The sequence below is a fragment of the Scomber japonicus genome, chromosome 9, assembly GCF_027409825.1.
Source record: "Scomber japonicus isolate fScoJap1 chromosome 9, fScoJap1.pri, whole genome shotgun sequence".
Lineage (NCBI taxonomy): Eukaryota > Metazoa > Chordata > Actinopteri > Scombriformes > Scombridae > Scomber > Scomber japonicus.
The window spans coordinates 9577583-9600314 of record NC_070586.1 but is presented as its reverse complement, the minus strand read 5'-3'; the positions used below and the strand labels follow the sequence as shown (position 1 = coordinate 9600314).

Sequence of the window (22732 nt, the reverse complement as noted above, 5' to 3'; positions counted from 1 at the left end):
TTTTTGTTTTTCTTCTTTCACACATTCGAAAGAAAATAATCTAATCTAATCTAATCTAATCTTGTCAGAGGTCACAAAGAGACCCCACTCCTCTGGTTCCTCTGTCCAAATAACATGTGAAACAAAAACATGACCTCCAACTCCAAAAGCAGCAGCAGTAGTTTTTGCCTAGTCAGCACTAATAATCCAACACTTAATAAAGGCTCAGTGAATAAGATGTGACAGGTCGACTTCTTGTCAAACCATGTTGTGAATTTTACATTTTCCCCCCTGTGCAAATGAGAGTATCAGCTCCTCTCTGTAATTGTTTTCTTGGTCTTCAGAAAGTTGGCTGTGACAGAGAAATCGGCTCCAACAAAGTGGAGGACAAATGTGGCGTTTGTGGTGGGGACAACTCACACTGCCGCACCGTTAAAGGAACCTTCACCCGAACACCAAAGAAAGCTGGTAAGGAGAAATGGGAAATACTAACACTTACTTTCACTTTCACACAATTATTCCCAGATGTATTTTTGCTTGATTGTTAATGGATGAGGTTTGGTATCATATTGATTTTTATTGAATGTTTATAATTCATGACACGCCATGAGTGATTGATGATCCATTTATTTATCTTTAATGACTCAATTAGTCCAGTGGAAGAAGATATTAAAGAAGATGGAGGCACGGCATCACCAGTCCATTAGTTTTCTATATTGGGACACTTTGGAGTGCATTATCATATTTACATCTCTCTATAACTGATAAGTCATTCATGTATGGTTATAAGATGAGGCTGGCATTACTCCATATCTTTGTTATTGTTAGTAAACCCTATAAAAAAGGAGAAAAAACATCACTTCCTACACGAGATGATTAAAAACTTCGGCCTCTGTCGTTTTAAGCAAAATGTTGCTCTACTTAAACAAGAGTAAATGTTTTCATCTGGACTATCTCCAGCTGGAAGTCAATAAACATTTGGTCCTCTATAGTGAGTATTTACAGCAGCAGTAATGTGCATGTTCATGGTAATTAATAATGAATAGCTCCTTCTTCTGCATTTTCAAGATCAAGATTCAAGAATATTTATTTGTCACATACTAAATGTACATGTAGAATAGCAGTGAAATGAATTGTGACGATCCTGATTATAATAATACATTTTATTTATAACGCGCTTTTACAAGTGCTCAAAGACGCTTACAAGTAAAAAAAAGACATAAAATGAAAAGAACAAACAATGTAGAAGGTTGAAAAGACATAAAATGGAAAGAACAAACAATGTAGAAGGTTGAAAAGACTTAAAATGAAAAGAACAAACAATGTAGAAGGTTGAAAAGACATAAAATGGAAAGAGGATAAAAGACAGTTTACAGGTTAAAAGACTTGGTTTGAAGGTATGGGGGTCTGTGCAGTCTCTGATGGGTTTGGGGGGTTTAGGGTGGGGGCGGCAGTGGAGAAGGCTCTGTCCCCCCAAGTTCGGTGCTTGGTCCGATGGGGGGGGATTATGTAAGCAAGAATAAATATATGAGATATATAGAATAATATAAGAATGTATGAACAGTAAGAGGAAGATGGAGAGGGGAGGGAGAGCGACTGTACTGTATGTACATTTTTAGCAACACAATAGAAATATATACAAAAATATAGATAACGTGTGTGTGTGTGTGTGTGTGTGTGTGTGTGTGTGTGTGAGTTGTTTTTAGGGAAACTACTCCAGGAGACTCCATCTAGATGAAAAAATATTCAAGATTTTAAAGCTGTTTTCCAAATTGTGCCTCTATAACCAAATCAAAATAAAGATAGAAGCCCACTGTCACAACTTAGAATAGTAGTCTTTCATATCGTAGAGCAGATGGAATATTTTTTTCTTCCAGATGATTCAAAGAGTCTTTAAGGAATCATTTATTAAACTATATAAAACTGTCAGAACAACTTTTATTGTTTTATAATGACCCTCTGGGATTTTCAAACATGGCTGATTAATTAACTTTTACAGAAACTGGGGGCTGGGTAATGAAGAGATACGTCACCCACTGTTGGAGCTCATCTAGCAAAGACAGATAAGATACATCAGGCTTCTGCTAAAAAAAGACAGTACTTGTTAGTGGGAGGTTTTGTTTAATTATGACAGTAAATAAAATAAAGAAATAAAGCACAGCTGTAGCCTTATCCTGATTAAATCCTTAGATAACAACCGTTACTGTGAGTTAGCTTCACCACTGTGAGTTAGCTTCACCACTGTGAGTTATCAGGTTTGTGGCTTTTTGAATAGTAATTAAATTGTTGCCTTGAATAGCTGGATGTTTTAGGTGTCGTGGTTTCTAATCTTGATGGCCACCTGCCTCCATGTGTCTTTATTCTCACCGCACGGCCTTGTTAACATCTCATTTATCCATTTTTTTAAATTTTATTTCCAAAGAACTCAGCATTTCCTCACTATAGATATAGTTTCAGCAATAAATGCAGTAAATATCTTTTCATGAAATATAAGATTGTGATTTAAAAGACCTCAGTTTGAGTAAATTAAATATGCAGAGCAGTTTTTCTCTGCTTCGATAACTTTGACGAGAGCGTGCAATCATTTAAGCACTGATTAAAAAAGCAAAGTGGCTAGTGCTTAAAAATTATCTTGATTAGCTGACCAGATTTCACGCCATTATCAGCACGCCATTATTAGGTAACGCTTGTTTTATTTTTAGCTTCCCACTGGCTATTTTAATCATGTTTTTAGCTTTTTTACTGGCTCTTGCTTAACTACTTTTAAAATCTTACAATGAAACCTACCAACCCTACTTACAACATCTAATACCTGATGGAAAAAAGCTGTAGCTATTATACAAGGTCATCAAAGCTAAAATAGTCAAAAAAGTAATGAAGCCTTAAGTTAGCGAGAGATTGCATTTACTATGAAAAGGATAAGGGTTGAATGGCTTGTTATAACATCGAGAAAACATTTCCAGATTCTTTGTCTCAGATTTTTTTAGATAAACCACCAAGCACAACGCTCCCTGGGCTCAAATAAGAAATATAACCACCTGCATTTTCCCTGAAATGAGAAATAATGAGGAAAACTGTGAAGCAGTGTGTTCAGACAGCTTGGAGCAAATATAATAATATCCAAAAGAACATATTATTCCTGACCACTGGAAATATAGCAGCAGTAGACTGTGATTAATGTCAAAGTGGCAGATTCATATTTGCACCTAAATAGCGGTGAGTCAAACCTACTCACCTCATCCAGAAGACTTTTAAAGGTCTTGGTAGACGTGAGCACAAAAAGAAGAAGCAGACTGAATTTACATAAGTTTCCAGGGCGTCTTGATCACTTCAAAAGTAGAGTGCATACATAATTAACTCTAACAGGGGTTTGAGTAAAGCTTGGAGATTTATTCTTAACCGAAGAAACTGCAAGTGTAACAAACACCCACTGAAGGTTCACTGACTACAGATTTAACTCTCATCATGGCCTTCATCAGCAGTCTGAGAGAGTTTGCTTCGTTGTCATGGAGATGATTCAGTTGTCATTATAGTTTGCTACTTTGGTCACATGATTACAGGTGGTCTTATATGGTATTGAAGAGTATTTTAAGTATTATTGGTAATATAAATGGTACCAAAAAAGTCAGACTAAAATCCAGACTAATCCAGTGTGATGTCCCAGAATGCAATGTACAAGTGATACTAATCACATTTGCAGAAACATTTAAATAAGTTGCATATGAGGGTCAAGGAATGCAGAAAAGTATTAGTACAGAATCTTTTTAAAGTCAGTAAATTTTTAATTTGTGAAGTTTAAAGGATGGGTTAACATTCATTCAAATTTAATTCAATTAGCATACAATGATATTTGCAGCAGGGGTGCAAATAGCCTTTGCCATAAAAATATGTATAGACAACATAAGGCAGGAACTATGCTTCGTGTTTCCTGATTCATCTTGTTAAATCACGCCTCAGGTTCAGCCCTCGTGGGAGGTTTAGTTTAGTTTATTAGGATCCTCATTAACTGTTACAAATGGTAATATATATTGTTCCTGGGATCCACACCGAGAGGTAATACTGATTTGCATGAGGTAATAAGTGTGTTTATGTGTTTGTTCACATGCAGAATTTACATGTACAGCTAATAGAGCCTACAGGGAGGACGCGGAGTGATGTGAATATATGACAGTCTTCACCATAGAGTTCATTTAGATTAAGACCATTATTAATTAGCAGAGAAATAATGAAGCCCCTGTTTTATCTATCTAATAATATAGTTTCCCTTTATAGAAACTTCTTTAATTCAAGCTGCTTCCCTCAGGTTATCTCACCTCTGCAGCCATATAGGGGCCACATAAACACACACAAGCACACACACAAGCACACACACATCCACCAAAGTAGAGTGAACACAGCTTGGTCAATTGATGTTTTTCTTGCCAATACAAAACTCACCCACTGTGCAGTGTTAAGCTGAGTGAGTCCGAGTATATGGTTAATTTCTTTTTGGAAAAATGTGTCTTCACATCAACTGCCAGCATGAAGCGAGTAACTTAATGAATGGCCACTGCTTTTACTTAAATGGGTTCATGATGCCAGCCTCATCTGTCATGAATAATTTATCATTGTAATGGAGTTAAAAAAGTCAATAGAGAGCTTTGGGGGAGAAATAATAATGAAAATGGACTTTCCCAGAGCCTCAATGTGACGATGTCATTAAACCACTGCAGGATGTTTGATGTTAAAACTTTGATCAATCCTCCTTTTCTTAACATCTCACTCTCTCACTCAACCACTCAAATTTTTTAACAGGGAAACAGTTAAGCAAGAGAGCCCAAAAAGAAAACCCTTTGTTGGAAAACACAATATGCAAGTATCCAGTGTTCCTGAGTCCTTCACAACCTCTTTTTTTCTAGCGTTTTCTGCCCAGCTTGTAGAGCAGATGGATGCCTAACGCTGTAGAGACCAACTGTAGATACATACGTGATATAAGCTGCTGTTTGTTGCTGTTCCTTGTTACTAATTAATTGTCTATTTAGGTCCCAACTGTCATAATTGTCACAGGTTCAATTATCCAGCCAAGTCTCTAAAACCTTATTTTTGATGTTTATGGTCATTTCATGTATATGTCTCTAGAGCAGTTGCTTTTAATAGCCTAACAAACTAACTTTAAAGTCTTTGTGCAGATAAAAAATGTCCCATAAACATACCTGCAGAGCTTTGTAGACAATCTGGGGTGTCATTTATAAGCTGATTGATTTAACCGAAACTGGCACACTGATGCGCTGTGGTGTAGGACGAGCATCTACACCCAAAGGGTCTTTTTAGACAACTAGCTCGCTGTGTTCTTTTTTTTTTTTTTTTCAGTCCACAAAACACTGCGATCAATTGTAATCTCTATCGAGCGGCCGGGGCTTCCAAAATTGACTGCCATCACAGGATGTTCTCTTGTGTTATTTTCCAAAAAAGTTTATATCCTCAGTATATTTCAGAGCAGTGCCTGTTACTCTCCATCTGCTGTAACTTTGTGTGAACCCGGCGACAGTGTGCCAGTTGAATTCATAATCACCTTCGTCACCCCATGGCGGTTTGTGTCAGGAGAGTTTTGGACCTGCCTGTCAAATCTAAGGGCCAGTAATTACACTGCTGCAGTTCAGTCCAGATGATTGGCAAGTGCCACCAGGCAAGATGAAAGAGTTAACCTCCTCATCCACTGTGAAGTCCTCCGCTACCTGCTATGCTAATTAAAATGTGCCTTCCACTGTAGGCGATGTTGTTGCAGAGGAAACACTTTGTAACTGACTAACGGATTTCTTTCATTTTTAAAGGGAAGACCAGAGGAGCCTTCTCTTTGCCCAAAGGAGCTCGAAATGTGTTTTTAAATGAATCGGAAGACTTTAGAAATGTACTTGGTGAGTCACAGTAGGTTTGTAAGTGGTGGACATCTCAGCCAGAAGTTGACTTTGCTGCCCTATAGTCTGTAAAAACTGTTTCTTATCGCTTATTGAAACATGGCTGAAGGCTCTTTTCATCCACATCCTGTATGCACATCGAGTAATCGGTATGAGCAAAAAAGGAAGCAGAATTGCAGCTCATTCAAAAGGCATCCTGTCTTCATCAAATGTTGCATCGAAGCCTTACGAGGATTTAACAATATGTCTAATCTCATCCTCTGATGACACAACAGGTGTGAATGAAAAACCTTCATGAGCTGTTTCAATTAAACTTTTATTTTTTCCTGCAGGCTTCTACTGTGAAGAGGAAAGCTGACGTAGACATTTAACCTTTTTTTCACCCCCCTCAAACTTTAATCTATGTAGAGCAAAGTGAACAACACTTCTGAAACAAGCGAGATGTCCACTACTGCAAACGGATAATTTGTGTATCAGCTCATCTTACCTGTGTCTGTCTTATCTTTCTTAACCCACCTGCTACCTTCCACTGCTGCTGCTGCTGCTACAAACTTGGCAAAGGTTACCTTAAGATGTTTCTCATTCCTCCTGGAAGTAGACATGTGATCATCCAAGAACATGAGGCCTTCCCTCAAATTCTTGGTAAGTGTGACCTCATAACACAAACACATGTACCAAACCCAGAGGATGCCTAAAATTAGACCATCGTCATCCTCTGCATGTTTTCCTGGAAGACTAATGGGAACAAGTGTTATAAAATCATAGATTGTAAACATTGCATAATTTATTCCTTGTCACCTCCCAGGCTTAGAAAATGAGTCTTTATACTGTATTACACATTCATTATTCACCAATCTGTTAAAGAGATGTTTCTAAATGACTGGGTTCACTCTCTCTACTGCAAAAAAAATGGGACTGCTTTTTCTTTTTTTTCTTTTTTTTAGCTTTGAATATTTCTCAATTATGTTAGGGTGAATTCACAGTCACAGTCAAGCACAATGAGAGGAAATCAGTATTATACATGACAAATGAATGGAATAGCATCAAATTCATATAATATATTATCTGGAAAGTTTAGTCGGGAGTCTGAATGGATCATGTTGAACAGTGGCACAGAGTCAGAGGAGGAGAGGAGAGGGGCTGATGAGAAGTCATGTACAGACAAGAAAAACAATAACATCATTTGTCTCAGCAAATGTCTGATAATATCATACAAATACATACAAAAGACCTTTAACCCTCCTATTGTCCTCGAATCAAGGAAGGAAGGGAGGAAGAAGGGAGGCAGGGAGGAAAGAAGGAAGGGAGGAAGGAAGGAAGGAAAGCAGGAAAGGAAAGAAGGAAGGGAGGAAGGAAAGGAAGGAAGGGAGGAAGGAAGGAAGGAAAGCAGGAAAGGAAAGAAGGAAGGGAGGAAGGAAAGGAAGGAAGGGAGGAAGGAAGGTAGGAGGGAGGGAGGAAGAAGGAAGGGAGGAAGGAAGAAGGAAGGAGGAAAGGAAAGAAGGGAGGAAGGAAAGGAAGGAAGGAGGGAAGAAGGAAAGGAAGGAAGGAAGGTGGGGGGAGGAAAGAAAGAGAGAAGGAGGAAGGGAGGAAAGAAGGAAGGAAGGAAAGAAGGAGGGAGGGAGGGAGGAAGGAAGGAAGGAAGGACAGAAGGAATGAAAGAAGGAACAGTCAAAATAAATGGGGTCAATTTGACCCGGGAGGACAATATAAAGGTTAATCCTGGTGGGAAATATGACACTTGTAGGTCAGGAGCAAAGGAGGAAATATGTCGGGAGTGGATGTATAGCTCAACAAAATAATAGTAGTGATAATACTAATAGTAATACATTTTATTTATAGAGCACTTTTAACAATACTCAAAGACACTTTACAGAATCAAAGACAAAACGACCTAATTATCATTTTAACTGTGACTAGGAAATTATTTTAAACAGAACCATGATCTTTTCCTACCAAGCACTGAAGCCCTGAACCATAATGTTGTCAGAAAACACTTTTATTTAACAGTGAGTTGTAAGGGTTTTTGAAGGCCCTGATAAATGTAGTTTTGGAGGATATGTTGTTCTTAATGTCAACAAATCTCTTCTGCAGAGCCAAACCAAAAAATGACCCTGACCCACCACAGTTTAGTTTGTGTATCCACAGCCTGATATATCTTATTCCTCTGTGCTGTAGACCTCTGCTGTTGTCCAAAAAACTATTACAAACACTGGATGATATGTTCCTTCACCACAAAGAGTTTTGGCCATGTGAAAAGACTAATATCAGTTATCACATTTCCTGTCTCCGGAGAGCAGTTCAGTCTGAGCCCAACGCTCCTTTGTGATTCAATTTAATCAGAAATGTAATTACATTCCCACAAAACTTTTATTAAAGTCAGAAACTGTAATTTAATCATCATTGTGAAGGAACATGTTACCTCATTGACATGTTCTTAACCATCTTTGGACAGAAACAGAGGAATATATTTATATTTGTTGTTGACAGTAAGAAAAATGTAGCCTTATCCTTTAAAGGTGCATTATATTATTTTTAGCGACTAGAGGAGCAAGAATAACCTTAAAACAAACTGGCAGACACACAGTTCTGACAATATCATTCATCTAAAGTCCTTTGAAATGTCACTCCATCAGTACAAGTTCTTGAAAAACACATCTGGCTCTTTGGCTGCTAAATTCAGCTCGTCCTCAACTTTATCTGCTGTTTGGTAATGAGCATGGAGTTTATAAAAACAGCTTTCTGCTGCTGCTAAAAGCAGGGTTGAGACTGGACTAAAGAGCAAATGTGCTAATACAAAGTAATACAAAAGGCTCAAAGTCTAAAAAGCTTCATAGAGGAGCAGATGTGCTAATTATTTGTGAGTTTATAACCTTTACTTGTTATTATTAAAAGAATATTGATTAATGCAGCTTTAAAGTTCATTTGTAACATGCCTATTGATCTCATTAGTGTGCAACTAGAAAGAGAAAGTGTAAACAAGAAAGTGCAGATCATCACAAAGTTATTTATCCGCTGTAAACACACGTCTGTAAAGAGTTTGGCAGATGAATGATTGAAGTGAAGAAAGAGGTAGCTGATCTTGTTGTTTCTTGTTCTGTGAGTGGCTCGGGGAGGACAGCACCATTTATTCAGCATTAATGAGGTGAAGCAGGTCAGCATCCGTCTTCTCAGCCCGCACTAGTGTGTGTTTTTAAAAAGAGCTCTGTTATATATCAGCATTTATTTATCAGACAGACGGTCCTGTATGAGCAACAGTAAGATGAGAGGAGAGGAGAGGAGAAAGAAAAATAAAAAATGATGAGTAGATCGTGCCTTGAATGTAAAGGATTTAAAAACAGAGAACAGATATTCAGACACAGTAACCTTCCCTTAACCCTCGTGTCGTCCTCCCAGGTCAAATTGACCCCGTCTTTTTTGACTGTTCCTTCTTTCCTTCCCTTCGCCTCCTTCCTTCCTTTCCTTCCTTCCTCCCTCCCTCCTTCTCCCTTTCTTTCCTCCCCCCTACCTTCCTTCTTTCCTTTGTCCTTCTTTCCTTCCTTCCTCCCTTCCTTTCTCCCTCCCTCCCTCCTTCCTTCTTTCCTCCCTCCCTTCCTTCCTTCCTTTCCTTCCTTCCTCCCTTCCTTCTTTCCTCTCTCCCTCCCTACCTCCCTCCCTCCCTCCCTTTCCTCCCTTCTTCCTTCCTTCCTCCCTTCCTTCCTTCTTTCTCCCTTCCTTCTTTTCTTCATTCCCTTCCTTCCTTCCTTCCTCCCTTCTTTCCTTCCCTCCTTCCTTCCTTCCTCCTTTCCTTCCTTCTTTCTCCCCTCTTTCCTTCCCTCCTTTCCTTCCTCCCTCCCTTCCTTCCTTCTTCCTCCCTTCCTTGACTCGAGGACAACAGGAGGGTTAAAGCACTAAGGCAAAGTAAAATATTAAGTAAATATAACAAAACTATTGGGGAGTTAAATCATTAAGAGGAATAGTTAAGTTGTTCTGAATATAGCCGGGCTGATTATTTCTGATGAAACATATTCCTGAGAGACTTTTTTATAAAGGAAAGTTTCAGTTTGAAAACGTGCAAAAAAAAAAAAAAGTGAAAGTGTAGAAGCCCAATATTAACCTTAGACATCCTCTCTTGAGTAGACTGTACGGTAACTGTAATATAAAATGACAGTAATTACAGATCTGTACCATTATGCAAACTTCCACGTTAGAAAACCTTAAAACAATTAATTATACACTCTCAATTATTTTTTCTTGCAGTTCATCATCAAAGTTTTTTTATTATAGGTGGAGAAGGTCGCTACACCTGTCAAGTTTTCCATAATTGCATATATTCACATATACCGTTTACAGTGATAACGGTGGCAGATTTATAATTGAATTTCATAGTCATTTTTTTAGAAGTGTCTTCAATATCATACACAAATACTAAAAGCACAGGTTTCTTATTTCTAGCCGATGACTGTTTATTATGAAAATGATGCCGTCAGAAGCTCAGAATAACTGGTTACGGCACCTTATTTTCTCCTCCTGACTCTGTGGGTTCCTTGATAGGCTTTGACAGGCAGGGAGACGTTTTCCAGCTCAATCTCCATCTACTCAGGGAGACTCAATCATAAACATTCAAGAAAGTAATTCCAGGGTTGATAGGCATGTGCTGGAGAGACATATATGATGAGGAAGATGATTGACAAATAAAGGAAAGTGAAGAAGTTTCATACTGAATGTGTTTTGTAAGCGATGCGTTCACTGACACATCTAAAAACTACAAATGGGACAAAAAGCAGCAATATTTGGCCTTCTTATCTATCATGCATTTAGAAATGAAATGAAAGAAGGTGCAGTTTAAAGGATATATTTATCACTTCTTTTAGCCTAAAACTGCACAGCTGTTGTTCCACCTGTAACGTTTTTGTTGAAAGCTGTTTTTGTAATTTGTAGAAGGCCCCTCAAAAACTGTCCGTACAATGGTGTTGCCAGATTTTCAATTTCAAGCTAGAAAATTGATGTAATAATAACCTTGCCCTTAAATAGATTGTGTGTGTGTGTGTGTGTGTGTGTGTGTGTGTGAATGAAGGCTTCCCTTTTAAATTACTTTTGACAACAAAAAAAAAAGAAAAACCTAGAAGAAAAAGAAAAAGCCTGGCCCTTCTGAAACGGCCTCATCAACTTCTTTGAGCAGTTGAAGCTATTGGAAGAAATCGATGCACATTAAGTTTCAGAAAGCTGAACTCTTGGTCGGCAAAAGATAGTGGCTCAAGTGCACCATTATTTGCAGAGAGAGAATATATTGGCCTGGGAGGGAGACTCTATAAAACCTTTAAGAAGAAGTGATATTCTATTTTTTTTTATTGCCAACAAATCCCAGATGGAGACTAAAACCAACAGTTAGTTCACCTCTCAACTCAACTTTCTGATTCTGTGGCACCCAAGCCCCAAGACTATTTGTTCCCACTGAAGACGTAAATCTTTAAAAACAGGTCACACATATATATTGTCATTTTTAAAAAGGCTTGATAATCATCTTTAACATCACTGTGCTTTTGCCTTTTTGTGGAAACTATTTTCAAAGGGAGATTAATGCAAAATAGACCCAAATATATTTGAGTCAGTATAACAGTGTGGTTCATTGATGTCGGTAGCACATAATTGAACACTGTTTATCAGGATTTTAAAACACAGATAATATACCTGTTATTAGATAAGTTCATGGATGGTTTTGGTCTTTTCATATAATTTTTTTAAAAATAACAAAAAATATAGAATATCACCAGATTTATCTATGAAATAATACTCTTTTTTTTTGGTCAAAATAAATGCCAACATCAGTTTCATACACCATAATCAGCACAAAATGTAATATGGCATAAAACCCTTTTCACCAGCTGGATTGTAAACAGCTTAATTGACAGAAATATGTTGTTTTTTAATAGGTTTACTCTTAGACAACTGTCAAACAGCATTAAAAGCAAAAACATGTTTCTACAGCTGAAATGTGTCACTTTCAATTCTGTATCATCCTCTAATGCCTCCATTAGCAAGATGCTATTGATTTGATTGACATCCCTAAAGAGAATAACCAAAATACACTCATCACAGACTCTGTTTCAAGCCTAAAGCAATTCAGAACAATTGGATTCAAACTCAATTGTTCTGAATTGGCATGAGATAGACAGAGCGTTCTCCTCAGTTACAATGATGAAAAGGACCAGTGAGTGGTCAGCATGAATATTAGATGCTAAAGTTGAGGCATATTGGCTCCATGTGCTTCAAGAGTCAGCGGAAATAACCTCCATCCTCACAAAGCTTCAATCACTGAGAAACAACAAAGATGTGATTGCATTTATTTTGACCAAAATCTGCATCTCAAAGAGTAAAAACAAAAATACACAAGGTAATTATATAACTTTATGGCTTTTGATGAATCTTTTAATGTTGCCAGTTTTAAGTCTGTGCTGTAGTTTTATAAATAGCATCCATCTTTCTTGCCTGTGCTGTCATTATCTGTGAAATGACGTGCTGATTGATCACTATGAAGACTATTCAGACTTTACATTTCACAGACCCAATGTGAGTTTCCAACTGTCAATTCTGCATTACCGTCACTGTGTCAATAGTTAATAGACACTCTAGCAGCGCTGACACAGAAAACAATCAGAATGTATTCATCATGACCTCAAAACCAGAAACTAGAAAGTTAAAGCACAAGTTTTAATGAAATACAGCAGATTTCTAGGACTCTTGTGTTAAGCTCTTTTTCTCTGGTGCTTCAGGCTTACACATTAGCATTGTCCTTAACCTTAACTCTGAATATCTCAAACAGTTTGGTAAATTTAGTGCTGTGGATATCATTTAATGAGAGGTTCTGGGAGTGTTGCCAACTAGTCTCTAAAGGCGAATAATACCTTTTAGACTTGACTTCTTTAAATGTGGCTACTGTTATGCCTTAAAATGAACAGTGCTGTCAACACAAATTTATGAACAGCTGCATATCAGGTACTTCACATAATAAATGAGCTGGTATGTACTGTTTGTATACTCACTAAGAACAACAACCAACCAAAGGAAACAAGCACTGAACTATCCATAACAAACAGCACCCATTACTAATCATAACGTACCAAATGAGAGGGGCGCCATTTATAGTGAGGAACATAGAGAGAATTATCAGCTACTCTGCAGCTCCCTTCAGCTTTAGGGAGCTTCATAGTGAGTATCAGCTCATTGTTTAGCTGTCCAGGGGCAACTTTACTGTTTTAATTCACTCTCAGTGCTCTCATGGTGGCCTGTCAGAGAAAAGGCTCTAAAAAGCCAATGAACACTACTGTACTGCTCAGCACTAAACAGCAAACAGACACAGTGAGCTTTAGACTAGCTGGTGAACATAGTGGAGCATTTAGCAGCTAAAGAGACAGATACTACACTCAGGAGTTGGTACCAGACAAAAGTTTGGTCACATTCACTTGAAAGACAAGGTATGCCCAAACTTTGACTGGTTATATATTATATAACATGTATATTTACATATACTAGGCAAGGCAATGCAGTTTTATTTATATAGCGCATTTGTTCCAAATTTTTATTAATGGATAGCCCCTTGAAATGAACCATCTCATTTTCAAGGGGGTCCAACATAAAACATATATTACAACACAACAACACAATCACAATCACATACAGCATGCATAAGGCTCTCTATTACCAACCAACTCACACATCATTCCTGTAAACCCACAGTACCCACACAAACTAAATACCACCAAGCATTTAATGTAATGCCAATCATAATGGTATTAATATCAATAATATTATATATTTCATACACAATGGCAACTCAATGTGCTTTACATAGAACAGAAAAACATGCAATTTCAGAAATAAAAATATACTAAGTAGACATTAATTAAGATATACTACATGAGGATTGAATATATGGAGAGAGAAAGAAAGAGAAAGAGAGAGAGAGGGAGAGGGAGAGAGAGAGAGAGAGAAGGGGGGGGGGTGTTTTAAGCGTCTCATTTGTACCAGCTTATACAAGCTTGTACTCCAAAGACTTTGAAATGAAATGGATCAGATGTTTGTTTTTTTTGTTGTTGTGTGTTTTTTTTAAAATGCTGACAGCTGTTAACGTTTGGCAGCTTGATTAGAGAATTAATTAGACAGCATAATAATCAGGTATTACAAAGTGTTGGCAGGGGTTAGAGTTTTCTATGTGTCAAGGTTTTAATAAGAGCACGATTTAGGCTTTTTTTTTCACCATGAATAATTTGGGACTTTTATAATTGGTAAAGTAATTTAAACTTTGCTAGCGGCTCATAACAAATGACTGATTACAGCAATCAAGAACCAGGCAACAGGGCATTACATTCTCAACGGGAAGGGAGAGGATGTCAAGTCCAGAAGCTTCATTGACTTGGGCGTGGAGTGGCACTACATCATCGAAGACGACGTGGAGACTCTGCACACTGATGGACCTCTGCATGACCCCGTGGTGGTCCTGGTAATGTTACCTCATTTTCTATAAAAGGACATTTTGGAAATTAATCTGAATTCCATTAGCTTAACAATGAGCACTGTATAAAAGAAAAAAGGTCAGCCATTGAATTGGCATTGAATCCATCCTTTTCTATCACTATCTGTTAGATTTTAATTAGTGAAACTTGTTAATTAAGAGATGAAATAGCCTTTGTTAAAAACAGTATCAGATGGTTTTAATCATAGACTGTATAAAAGAAATGGACGTAACATCCGTGACGTCACCCATTGGTTTGTGGACTGCTGCTTGGAAGCCAATAGTTTCGAATCTGGGCAGCGCCATCTTGAAAATTTCAGGTGCATGCTGGGAAAAATAAAAACATGGATTCTACTTATATGGGCATGAGGCAAGGCCATGGACAGAGCGGGGAGGTTGCTATGGTTGCGAGGGCTGGATCTCGAGGACATTGGGCAATCAACCTGTCAATCAGGACGTAGCCCCGCCCTAATGCAAACCCTGCTTTATCGTCAAATATAAAATCAAGGAGGCCAAAATTTCACAAATGAACATCGTACTGCATTGAAGAAGGCTTTAAACTAGCGATTGAGACCATAAACATATTTTGAAAACGTTTACTGAGGTTAGAAATCAAGTGAGAAGTTGGTGAATTCTCCATTGACTTGTATAGAGACGGAAGTCCTTTTGACACCAAAATGGTCGCCCCCTGGTGGCCTTTTGATAGAATGCAGTTCTAAATTACTTCCGCGTTGGCCTCATTTCAGAGGACCAGAACTCCCCGCCTGATTTTAATACATGAAATGATTAATGATTTCTATCACTGAATTAAAACATAAATATATGCTCGATGATGAAAGTTAGGGATTTAAAATAGGGTTTGAGATTTAAAACTGAAAGGCAAGATTTGAGAACAGCTCTGACAGAGGATCTCAACCTTATCAACCATATACTGTAGGAGGTTATGAAATCAAAAGCAGGAGCCTTGAGTATGCAAAGTTGTAAATCCAGCAATAAAATCTTTCAATCAAATCCAAAATTGACAGGCAGCCAGTAAAGCGAAGAAAGGATTTGAGGTAATTTCGTTTATGTCTCTTGGAGCGTGTTAGTAGTCTGGCAGCAGTGCTCTGACCTTGGGAGGTATTTCTCCTGCCGACAGCCATTTGCAAGTTTCATTAATCAAACCTGGTAGAGATCAAAGTATAAATGACCTTCTGCAGAGCTGTGAATGAAAGAAAAGGCCTGTATTTACTCATGTGTCTTACTTAAATAACACGTGATTGTTCCACTGAAGTTACTTGAGCATCTAATGACAGGTCTGAAAATGTAACAACGCCAAGATTACAGGCTTCAAGTCTCACATTTGTTGATAGGAGATCAAGACTAGACATAATATAATTAACGGGGATCTCTCACTTGAAATTGTTTACTTAGAGGAAATCATTGGACATTTGGCGTTTACCACCAGAGAGATATGACAAATACACACATCAATATTTTTTAAGGTAGTTTGATATCTCAGTGCACCTTGAAATGAAAGCAAATAAACAATAGGAGATAATTAAAAAATAAAGAAATCATGGAACTGTTCAAAAAAATAATCTCTATTTTTCCCTATTGGAAGAAGACATAACAGATGAACATACTCATTGCATTCTTTAGAAACCAGATATGTTTCCATTAAATTCTTGCAGAAGTTGTCACACTTATAGGTTGCTGTGCTTTCATCCCGTCTATTTCATCCTAAAACAAGCTTGATGATTTGAAGCCTTTCCTCTTGTACTTTTCTTCTAAGGTTGTTCTGACAGCCTGGATGTACATTTTATAACATTATCTTGCTGTAGGATGAGCGCCTGACTAACTAGGCGTAGACCAGGGAATCAAACCAGAGATCGTAGTGCATGGCTGTGCAAAATGCTGTGGTAGCCCTTTTGATCCAGGGTGCTAGCTACTCATCAACTTGTAATCAAAAAAAGTTGTGACTCCTGTAGGAATGATAATTTACTTCCATTGATGCAGAAAATCTTCAAACTGTTAAACGATTACTTAATCCCCAGAAAAGGTTCAAATATAGTGCTAAATATTTTTTCAGAAACTTCTTTGTGTCATCTGCATAACAGTAAAACTTAATGTAATGTCTATGAAGTATAGATCTCAAGGGAACCCCTCAAGACTAGAAGGCTTTTCCAACCATAACATAAAATAATCGTATTATAGTTGTGAGCTGAACTAATCTAGTTAACCCTGACCACATCGCCTGAGCCAACATGCTTTTCCACTTGACGGAATTATGGTCAAAGGCTGAGTAAAGGTCAAGGAGGATTTAAATCAAATTAAAACCTCATTGTAGTACATTAGCTCATTCATGACTTTTACTACTGTGGTCTCGGTGCACTGAGGGCAATAATGTTTTGTTTTGTTTTCAATTGAATGTAATTTATAAAAGAGACTCTGAAATCTGTTATACAACCCAGACTAACTTAAACTAGAGGGATCCAGGAAGGTTTAGGATGAGAGGTTTAAATGCAGGTAGATGGTGGTTCTTTCTTTCCTCCCTTCCTTCCTTCCTTCCGTCTGTCCTTCCTCCCTCCCTCCTTCTCTCTTTCTTTCCTTCCTCTCTCTTTCCTCCTTCCTTTTTTCTCCCTTCCTTCTTTCCCTCCTTTCTTCCTCCCTCTTTCCTTCCTTCCCTCCTTCCCTCCCTCCCTCCCTCCCTCCCTCACTTTTTCCTTCCTTCCTTCCCTCCTGTCCTTCCTTCCTTCCTCCCTTCCTCCCTTCCTCCTTTCCTTCCTTCCCTCCTCCCTCCTTTACGTCCTTCCTTCCTTCCTTCCTCCCTTCCTCCTTTCCTTCCTTCTTCCTCCCTTCCTTCCTTCCCTCCTCCCTCCTTTCCGTCCTTCCTTCCTTCCTTCCTCCCTTCCTCCTTTCCTTCCTTCTTCCTCCCTTCCTTCCACCCGCCTTTCCTTCCTTCTTCCTCCCTTCCTTCCTCCCTCCTTTCCTTCCTTCTTCCTCCCTTCCTTCCTCCTTCCCTTCCTTCCTTGACTTGAGGACAACAAGAGGGTTAAAAGAAATGAAGACAATATGATTTATTGTCTTAATACTCTATGTAGTCCGATTTATTCTTATGAAGACAGGCAGCAATAAAAATGTTGAGTACACTACTGGTAGCTTTACATATATATATATATATATATATATATATATATATATATACACACATATATATAATTTTTCAAGTTTTACAGCTATTTATTTTGTCCTTCATCATAAACAGTACAAAAAGCTAGTAAAGCTCTGTAAATGGAAAACACTGAAGCACTTAAATGTGTGTGTGGGTGTCCAACCTTAAACATACCATCACTTTTCATGTTTTGCTCGACTCTTACGGATCATTTTATGCTGCAAGCACTTTTCATTTGTGAAGTAGTCTTGAAACTAAATGTATATATACACACATAAACACACATTTTCCACTTTTTTCGTGACACTTTCAAACTAATGTATTTCAGTAGGAAGAATCTTTCATGCCTGCACCACTTTTCCACACATGTTAGGGGGTTGTGAGTTGGGTGGATTGCTAAATAAGTGGCAAAAAGAAGTGCACTTTAGAGCAGGAGACCAATGTTCATCTCCCATTTCCAACCTCAAATGTCACGTTTGGGATGATCTTTCTCTAATCCTAACCAAATGGTTTTGTGTGTCTGAATTTAAGCAGACCTTAACCACAGCAATGTCACATCATAAAACATGTATAAGGGTTTCCATCCAATGTCCCAATTGACAGAAAAAAAAGTGGTGTAGGCATAAAAGAAGCTTCCAGTTGGAATACATTAGTTCAAAAGTCCTTCTGAGTGTCACGAAAAAAATGGAAAATTTGTGTTCATGGTATGTCCATGAACACAAATCTATAGATTCAGTTTCAGGACTATTTCACAAACCTCTGTGACACTGTTGCATCTACACAGCAACAAACTTTTAAAATAAACCTGAGCAGAATGGAAAAGGAAGAATTACTTAGGTAGACTTATAATGGACTGTGAAAGGAACTCTCTTATAGCAATTACTTGCTCTTTCTTCAACCAATTACCATCCTGTGTTGACATCATGTAATAGCCGTGTCTAAACCTGGGGTCATGTTTACGGGATTATTTTTCTTCTTGAAAATCTTTTATCTCGAGTGTTTTAATGCAAATACACAACACAGAGGATGATGCTATAATGATGCTTTTTATCTTCTTCCTATGCTTTCCATGCAGATAATACCCAAGGACAATGAGACACGATCTACATTAATGTACAAGTACATCATCCATGAAGATTCAGTGCCTGTCAACAACAACAACGTCCTCCAGGAGGATACATATGAGTGGGCTCTGAAGAGCTGGTCTCCGTGTTCCAAGCCTTGTGCCGGAGGTAATGGATAAATTACCATAAAACAATAAAGAGGCATTATTCCATACTACTTCTAAATTTCACACTTACCTGCGTGTGTCGTGTGTAGGAAGGGTTTAGTTTCAGTCATATTGCTCTGTGTCTCATACAGGAAGTGGTTAGCGATAAACCTGAGTTATACTTCCATTATACATCAGCATTTATGTCTTCATCCGCTTTGAATCGCAACTTTCTGAGAGGTTTAAATGCAGGTAGATGGAGAACAGAGAAATATTTGGATCAACCATCTTAAATTCAAACAATTAGGAATATAAGAAATTAGGAATGTATGAAATTAAAAGAAATGAAGACAATATGATACCTTGTCTTAATACTCTATGTAGTCCTATTTATTCTTATTAGCAATGTATGAAATTAACCTTTGTGTCGTCCTCCCGGGTCAAATTGACCTCCCTTTCCTCCCTTACTTCCTTCCGTCTGTCCTTCCTTCCTCCCTTCTTCTCTCTTTCTTTCCTTCCTCCTTCCTTCCTTCCTTCCTTCCTTCCTTTCTTCCTCCTCCCTGCTTCCTTCCTTCCTTCCTTCCTTCCTTCCTTCCTTCCTTCCTCCTTTACTTCCTTTTTCCTTCCTTCCTTCCCTCCTTTAATAATACTTAAGTTTATTAAACAGTTGAGTAACTGTACTAGCAGCTCTTTCCTGTACTACATGTACCCTATTATGTTTACACGCTAGCATAATCCTAATATCTCATAGGATGCAAACACAATAAGGCATAAAGGCAGACCTCAGTTGTCTAATCCTGTCTCGGTTGATGGGTTAAGTGTGCCTTGCTGCACAGTCAGATATCAACTGCTGTTTTAATAATTCTCATTTGTATTATATACCCTGAAATGACAATTAGGGATGGGGATTTTAATTCCCCCAAGTTTATTCTTGAGACAGTGCTTCTCCCAAGGCTTGCTGCAGTTTAACCAGGCGTGAAGGCTGAACACACATAAAAAAGCAAACACTGTCTCCTAGAAATTAACTTTATATACCACTAAATAGTTTCCCCAAATTATGTTGTGCTGTCAAATGTAAACACTGCCAACTTTTTTCAAATGAATAAAGCAGGACTTTGGCATCAGAGTCCTGCATTTGATTAGGTTTAGGAGAAAAAAATCACTTTAGTCCAGCTTAGTGAAAGATGGTGGTTTCACTTATATGTAAACTTGTTGTGTTTCTTTCTTCTGTATAAAACTAAGACCACAAGCTTTCCTTAAACTTAACCAAGTGGTGCAAACACTTTACTGCCTCTGAATACGTTCATTATCAACATTTTGAAACTTGCCAATACATTAATTAAAGCTGCTGTAATTTCTGTCGTATATGAACATAATTTCTAAGAGTCTGTGTGGGTAGTAGAGATATATATACGCTTGAATATATTTGATTGGCCCTTTCAGCAACTTGGATTACATGGAACCAGCAAAAGTTCGACCAAAGTTCAACCTTTTAGAAGAAAAATGTTTTTGCCTGCGTCAGTATCCCTGCTGGGTGAATGCAGGAATCCCATTGAAATAAATCAGAGTGGCTGCATACTTCAACACAGTGTTGCTGTATGTCTGAATACGGCATTCAGGCAGCACTGTGATGAAGGATAAAACCAAGAAAATATTAAGAAACGCATAATACCCAAAAGACTGGACCATTATTTAGCTCCGGCTTTGCTCCACAAAATTGAAAAAGATAAATATCTTCAGTATTTATATCATAAATCCTCCTGCCCAGAGCACATTCCCTGTTTATCTGCATGAAAGCACCACTACACCTCTGACAGACACATGTAGCATAACAATAATAATATTCACAGTATAGTAGAGTCTTGAAATGGAACAATCAGAGTCAAATGATGCTTATTTTTTATGTATTTCCTTTTTAAATATGATGTGAGGGAATTTACATGTTTTTCAAGATATATAAAGTAAGGGATATTTCTTTTCTGGGTTTTATAATAAGATTTCATTATGACAAACCATCTCTTCTTCCCTAGGGTTTCAGTACACCAAATACGGCTGTCGAAAGAAGGGTGATACCAAAATGGTCCATCGAGGCTACTGCGACGCCAGCAAGAAACCAAAACCAATCCGCAGAATGTGTAACCTTCAGGACTGCACACAACCTCAGTGAGTACACACTCCACTCCACAACAGTTGTATAAGTGCTAATTAGATTCAAACAATACGTTGAAATGTTTTAGTGGTGTATTTGAGCCTGACTTGAATTTAAATGAGCGAAACTCCTTAACTGTAGTGTTTGTTGCTGAGTGGGAATGGAGTGAAAAATGAAACAAACCTACTCTGGTTTATGAAAACAGTTTCTCTGCTTAACTGTCACCTCTAATACGGATGCTGTGATTTCACTTCAAGTTGTTTATTTGTCTGTTTTTAAGCACTTAAATATTCGAGTACTCTTGAAGCAGGAGGTGTACAATCACATTTTCTTTTCTTTCTTTCCTCTTCATTGATGTATCAGTGTAGGTGATGCCTACTACCAAAGGAGTTCAATCATTATCAAATTCAAGTCAACCAAACAAATGCAGAGGTTTACACAACAAGGATTATTTAGTCAAGATATCAAAAAGTCATGTTAGAACAACAAATTATGTTTTTTCCATAGACTGTATAAAAGAAATGGACGTAACATCCGTGACGTCACCCATTGGTTTGTGGACTGCTGCTCGGAAGCCAATAGTTTCAAATCTAGGCAGCGCCATCTTGAAAATTTCAAGTGCATGCTGGGAAAAATAAAAACACAGATTCTACTTATATGGGCATGAGGCGGGGCCAACAGCCGAGCGGAGAGGTTGCGATAGGTTGCAAGGGCTGGATCTCGAGGACATTGGTCAATTAACCTGTCAATCAGGACGTAGCCACGCCCTAATACATACCCTGCTTTATCGTCAAATATAAAATCAGGGAGGCCAAAATTTCACAAATGAACATCATACTGCATTGAAGAAGGCTTTAAACTAGCGATTGAGACCATAAACACATTTTGAAAGCGTTTACTGAGGTTAGAAATCAAGTGAGAAGTTGGTGAATTCTCCATTGACCTGTATAGAGACGGAAGTCCTTTTGACACCAAAACGGTCGCCCCCTGGTGGCCTTTTGATAGAATGCAGTTCTAAGTTACTTCCGTGTTGGCCTCATTTCAGAGGACCGGAACTCCCCGCCTGGTTTTTTCACTTAACTCAAAATTTCAAGGCAGCCCTTTCACTCGTATTTTTAAGTTGAAACAACTAGTTACATTTTACAGTGTATGTTACCTTTCAACCACAAATCAATTCAAAGTGCTTTACGTGAAATAAAATGTGACAAGGCACAGCCATTATGTAAAACAACAATTTATGGTTAGTGTGTAGCGTAGTAGCAAACAGAGCAATATGGAGAGAGATGGGAAGAGACGTGTTTGGGTAAAGCTGTTTTACTCTCCAGAAGAATGTTGTTGAGGTCTAATACTTTCATCTCTCTCTGATCTAAGAACAAATGAGGGAATTGTATGTGGAGTCCTCTGTAGTTCCATATTGTACTAAACTCTCTATAAGCCCCCCTTTTTTTTTTTTAGCAGTCAAATGAAAAGGATTTGATTTAAGTCCCTCTTGTAAGTGTACACCACTCAAATATTCTCTTTCAATGGGAAACATCTGAGCACAGAAGCTAAAGATGCTCTACCTTCAGGTTCACTGGACTTTAACCGCAGTGTGAGGCATTAATAAACAATCTTAGAAACATCAAGTTTTAATCTTGTTTTAAACTTGTTCGCAAGCTATTGAATCACTAAATTAATTATGCACGAGCATCTGTAATGATTAAGAATGAAAGATTAATGAATGTTAAGGAAGCGTAATAATAGATTGATAAGCAATATATGCATCAAGGATTAATCCACCAATGTCAGGAATATTTAAATTACAGAAACTGTTATATGACAAATTGAATTGATAGTGTGGAAAGTCTAAATGAGCTTC

General features: G+C 37.9%; 1 protein-coding gene across 1 annotated transcript in view; it reads left to right on the top strand.

Annotated features, from left to right (window-relative positions):
- Positions 1-22732, top strand: part of adamts3 (ADAM metallopeptidase with thrombospondin type 1 motif, 3) — a 152136-nt gene that overhangs the window by 115189 nt on the left and 14215 nt on the right. Inside the window, exons 15-20 of the mRNA XM_053325466.1 lie at positions 324-447; positions 5790-5873; positions 6435-6515; positions 14186-14349; positions 18591-18747; positions 20756-20888. Of these exons, the coding sequence (XP_053181441.1) occupies positions 324-447; positions 5790-5873; positions 6435-6515; positions 14186-14349; positions 18591-18747; positions 20756-20888 (743 nt within the window). The remainder of the gene's footprint in view (positions 1-323; positions 448-5789; positions 5874-6434; positions 6516-14185; positions 14350-18590; positions 18748-20755; positions 20889-22732) is intronic.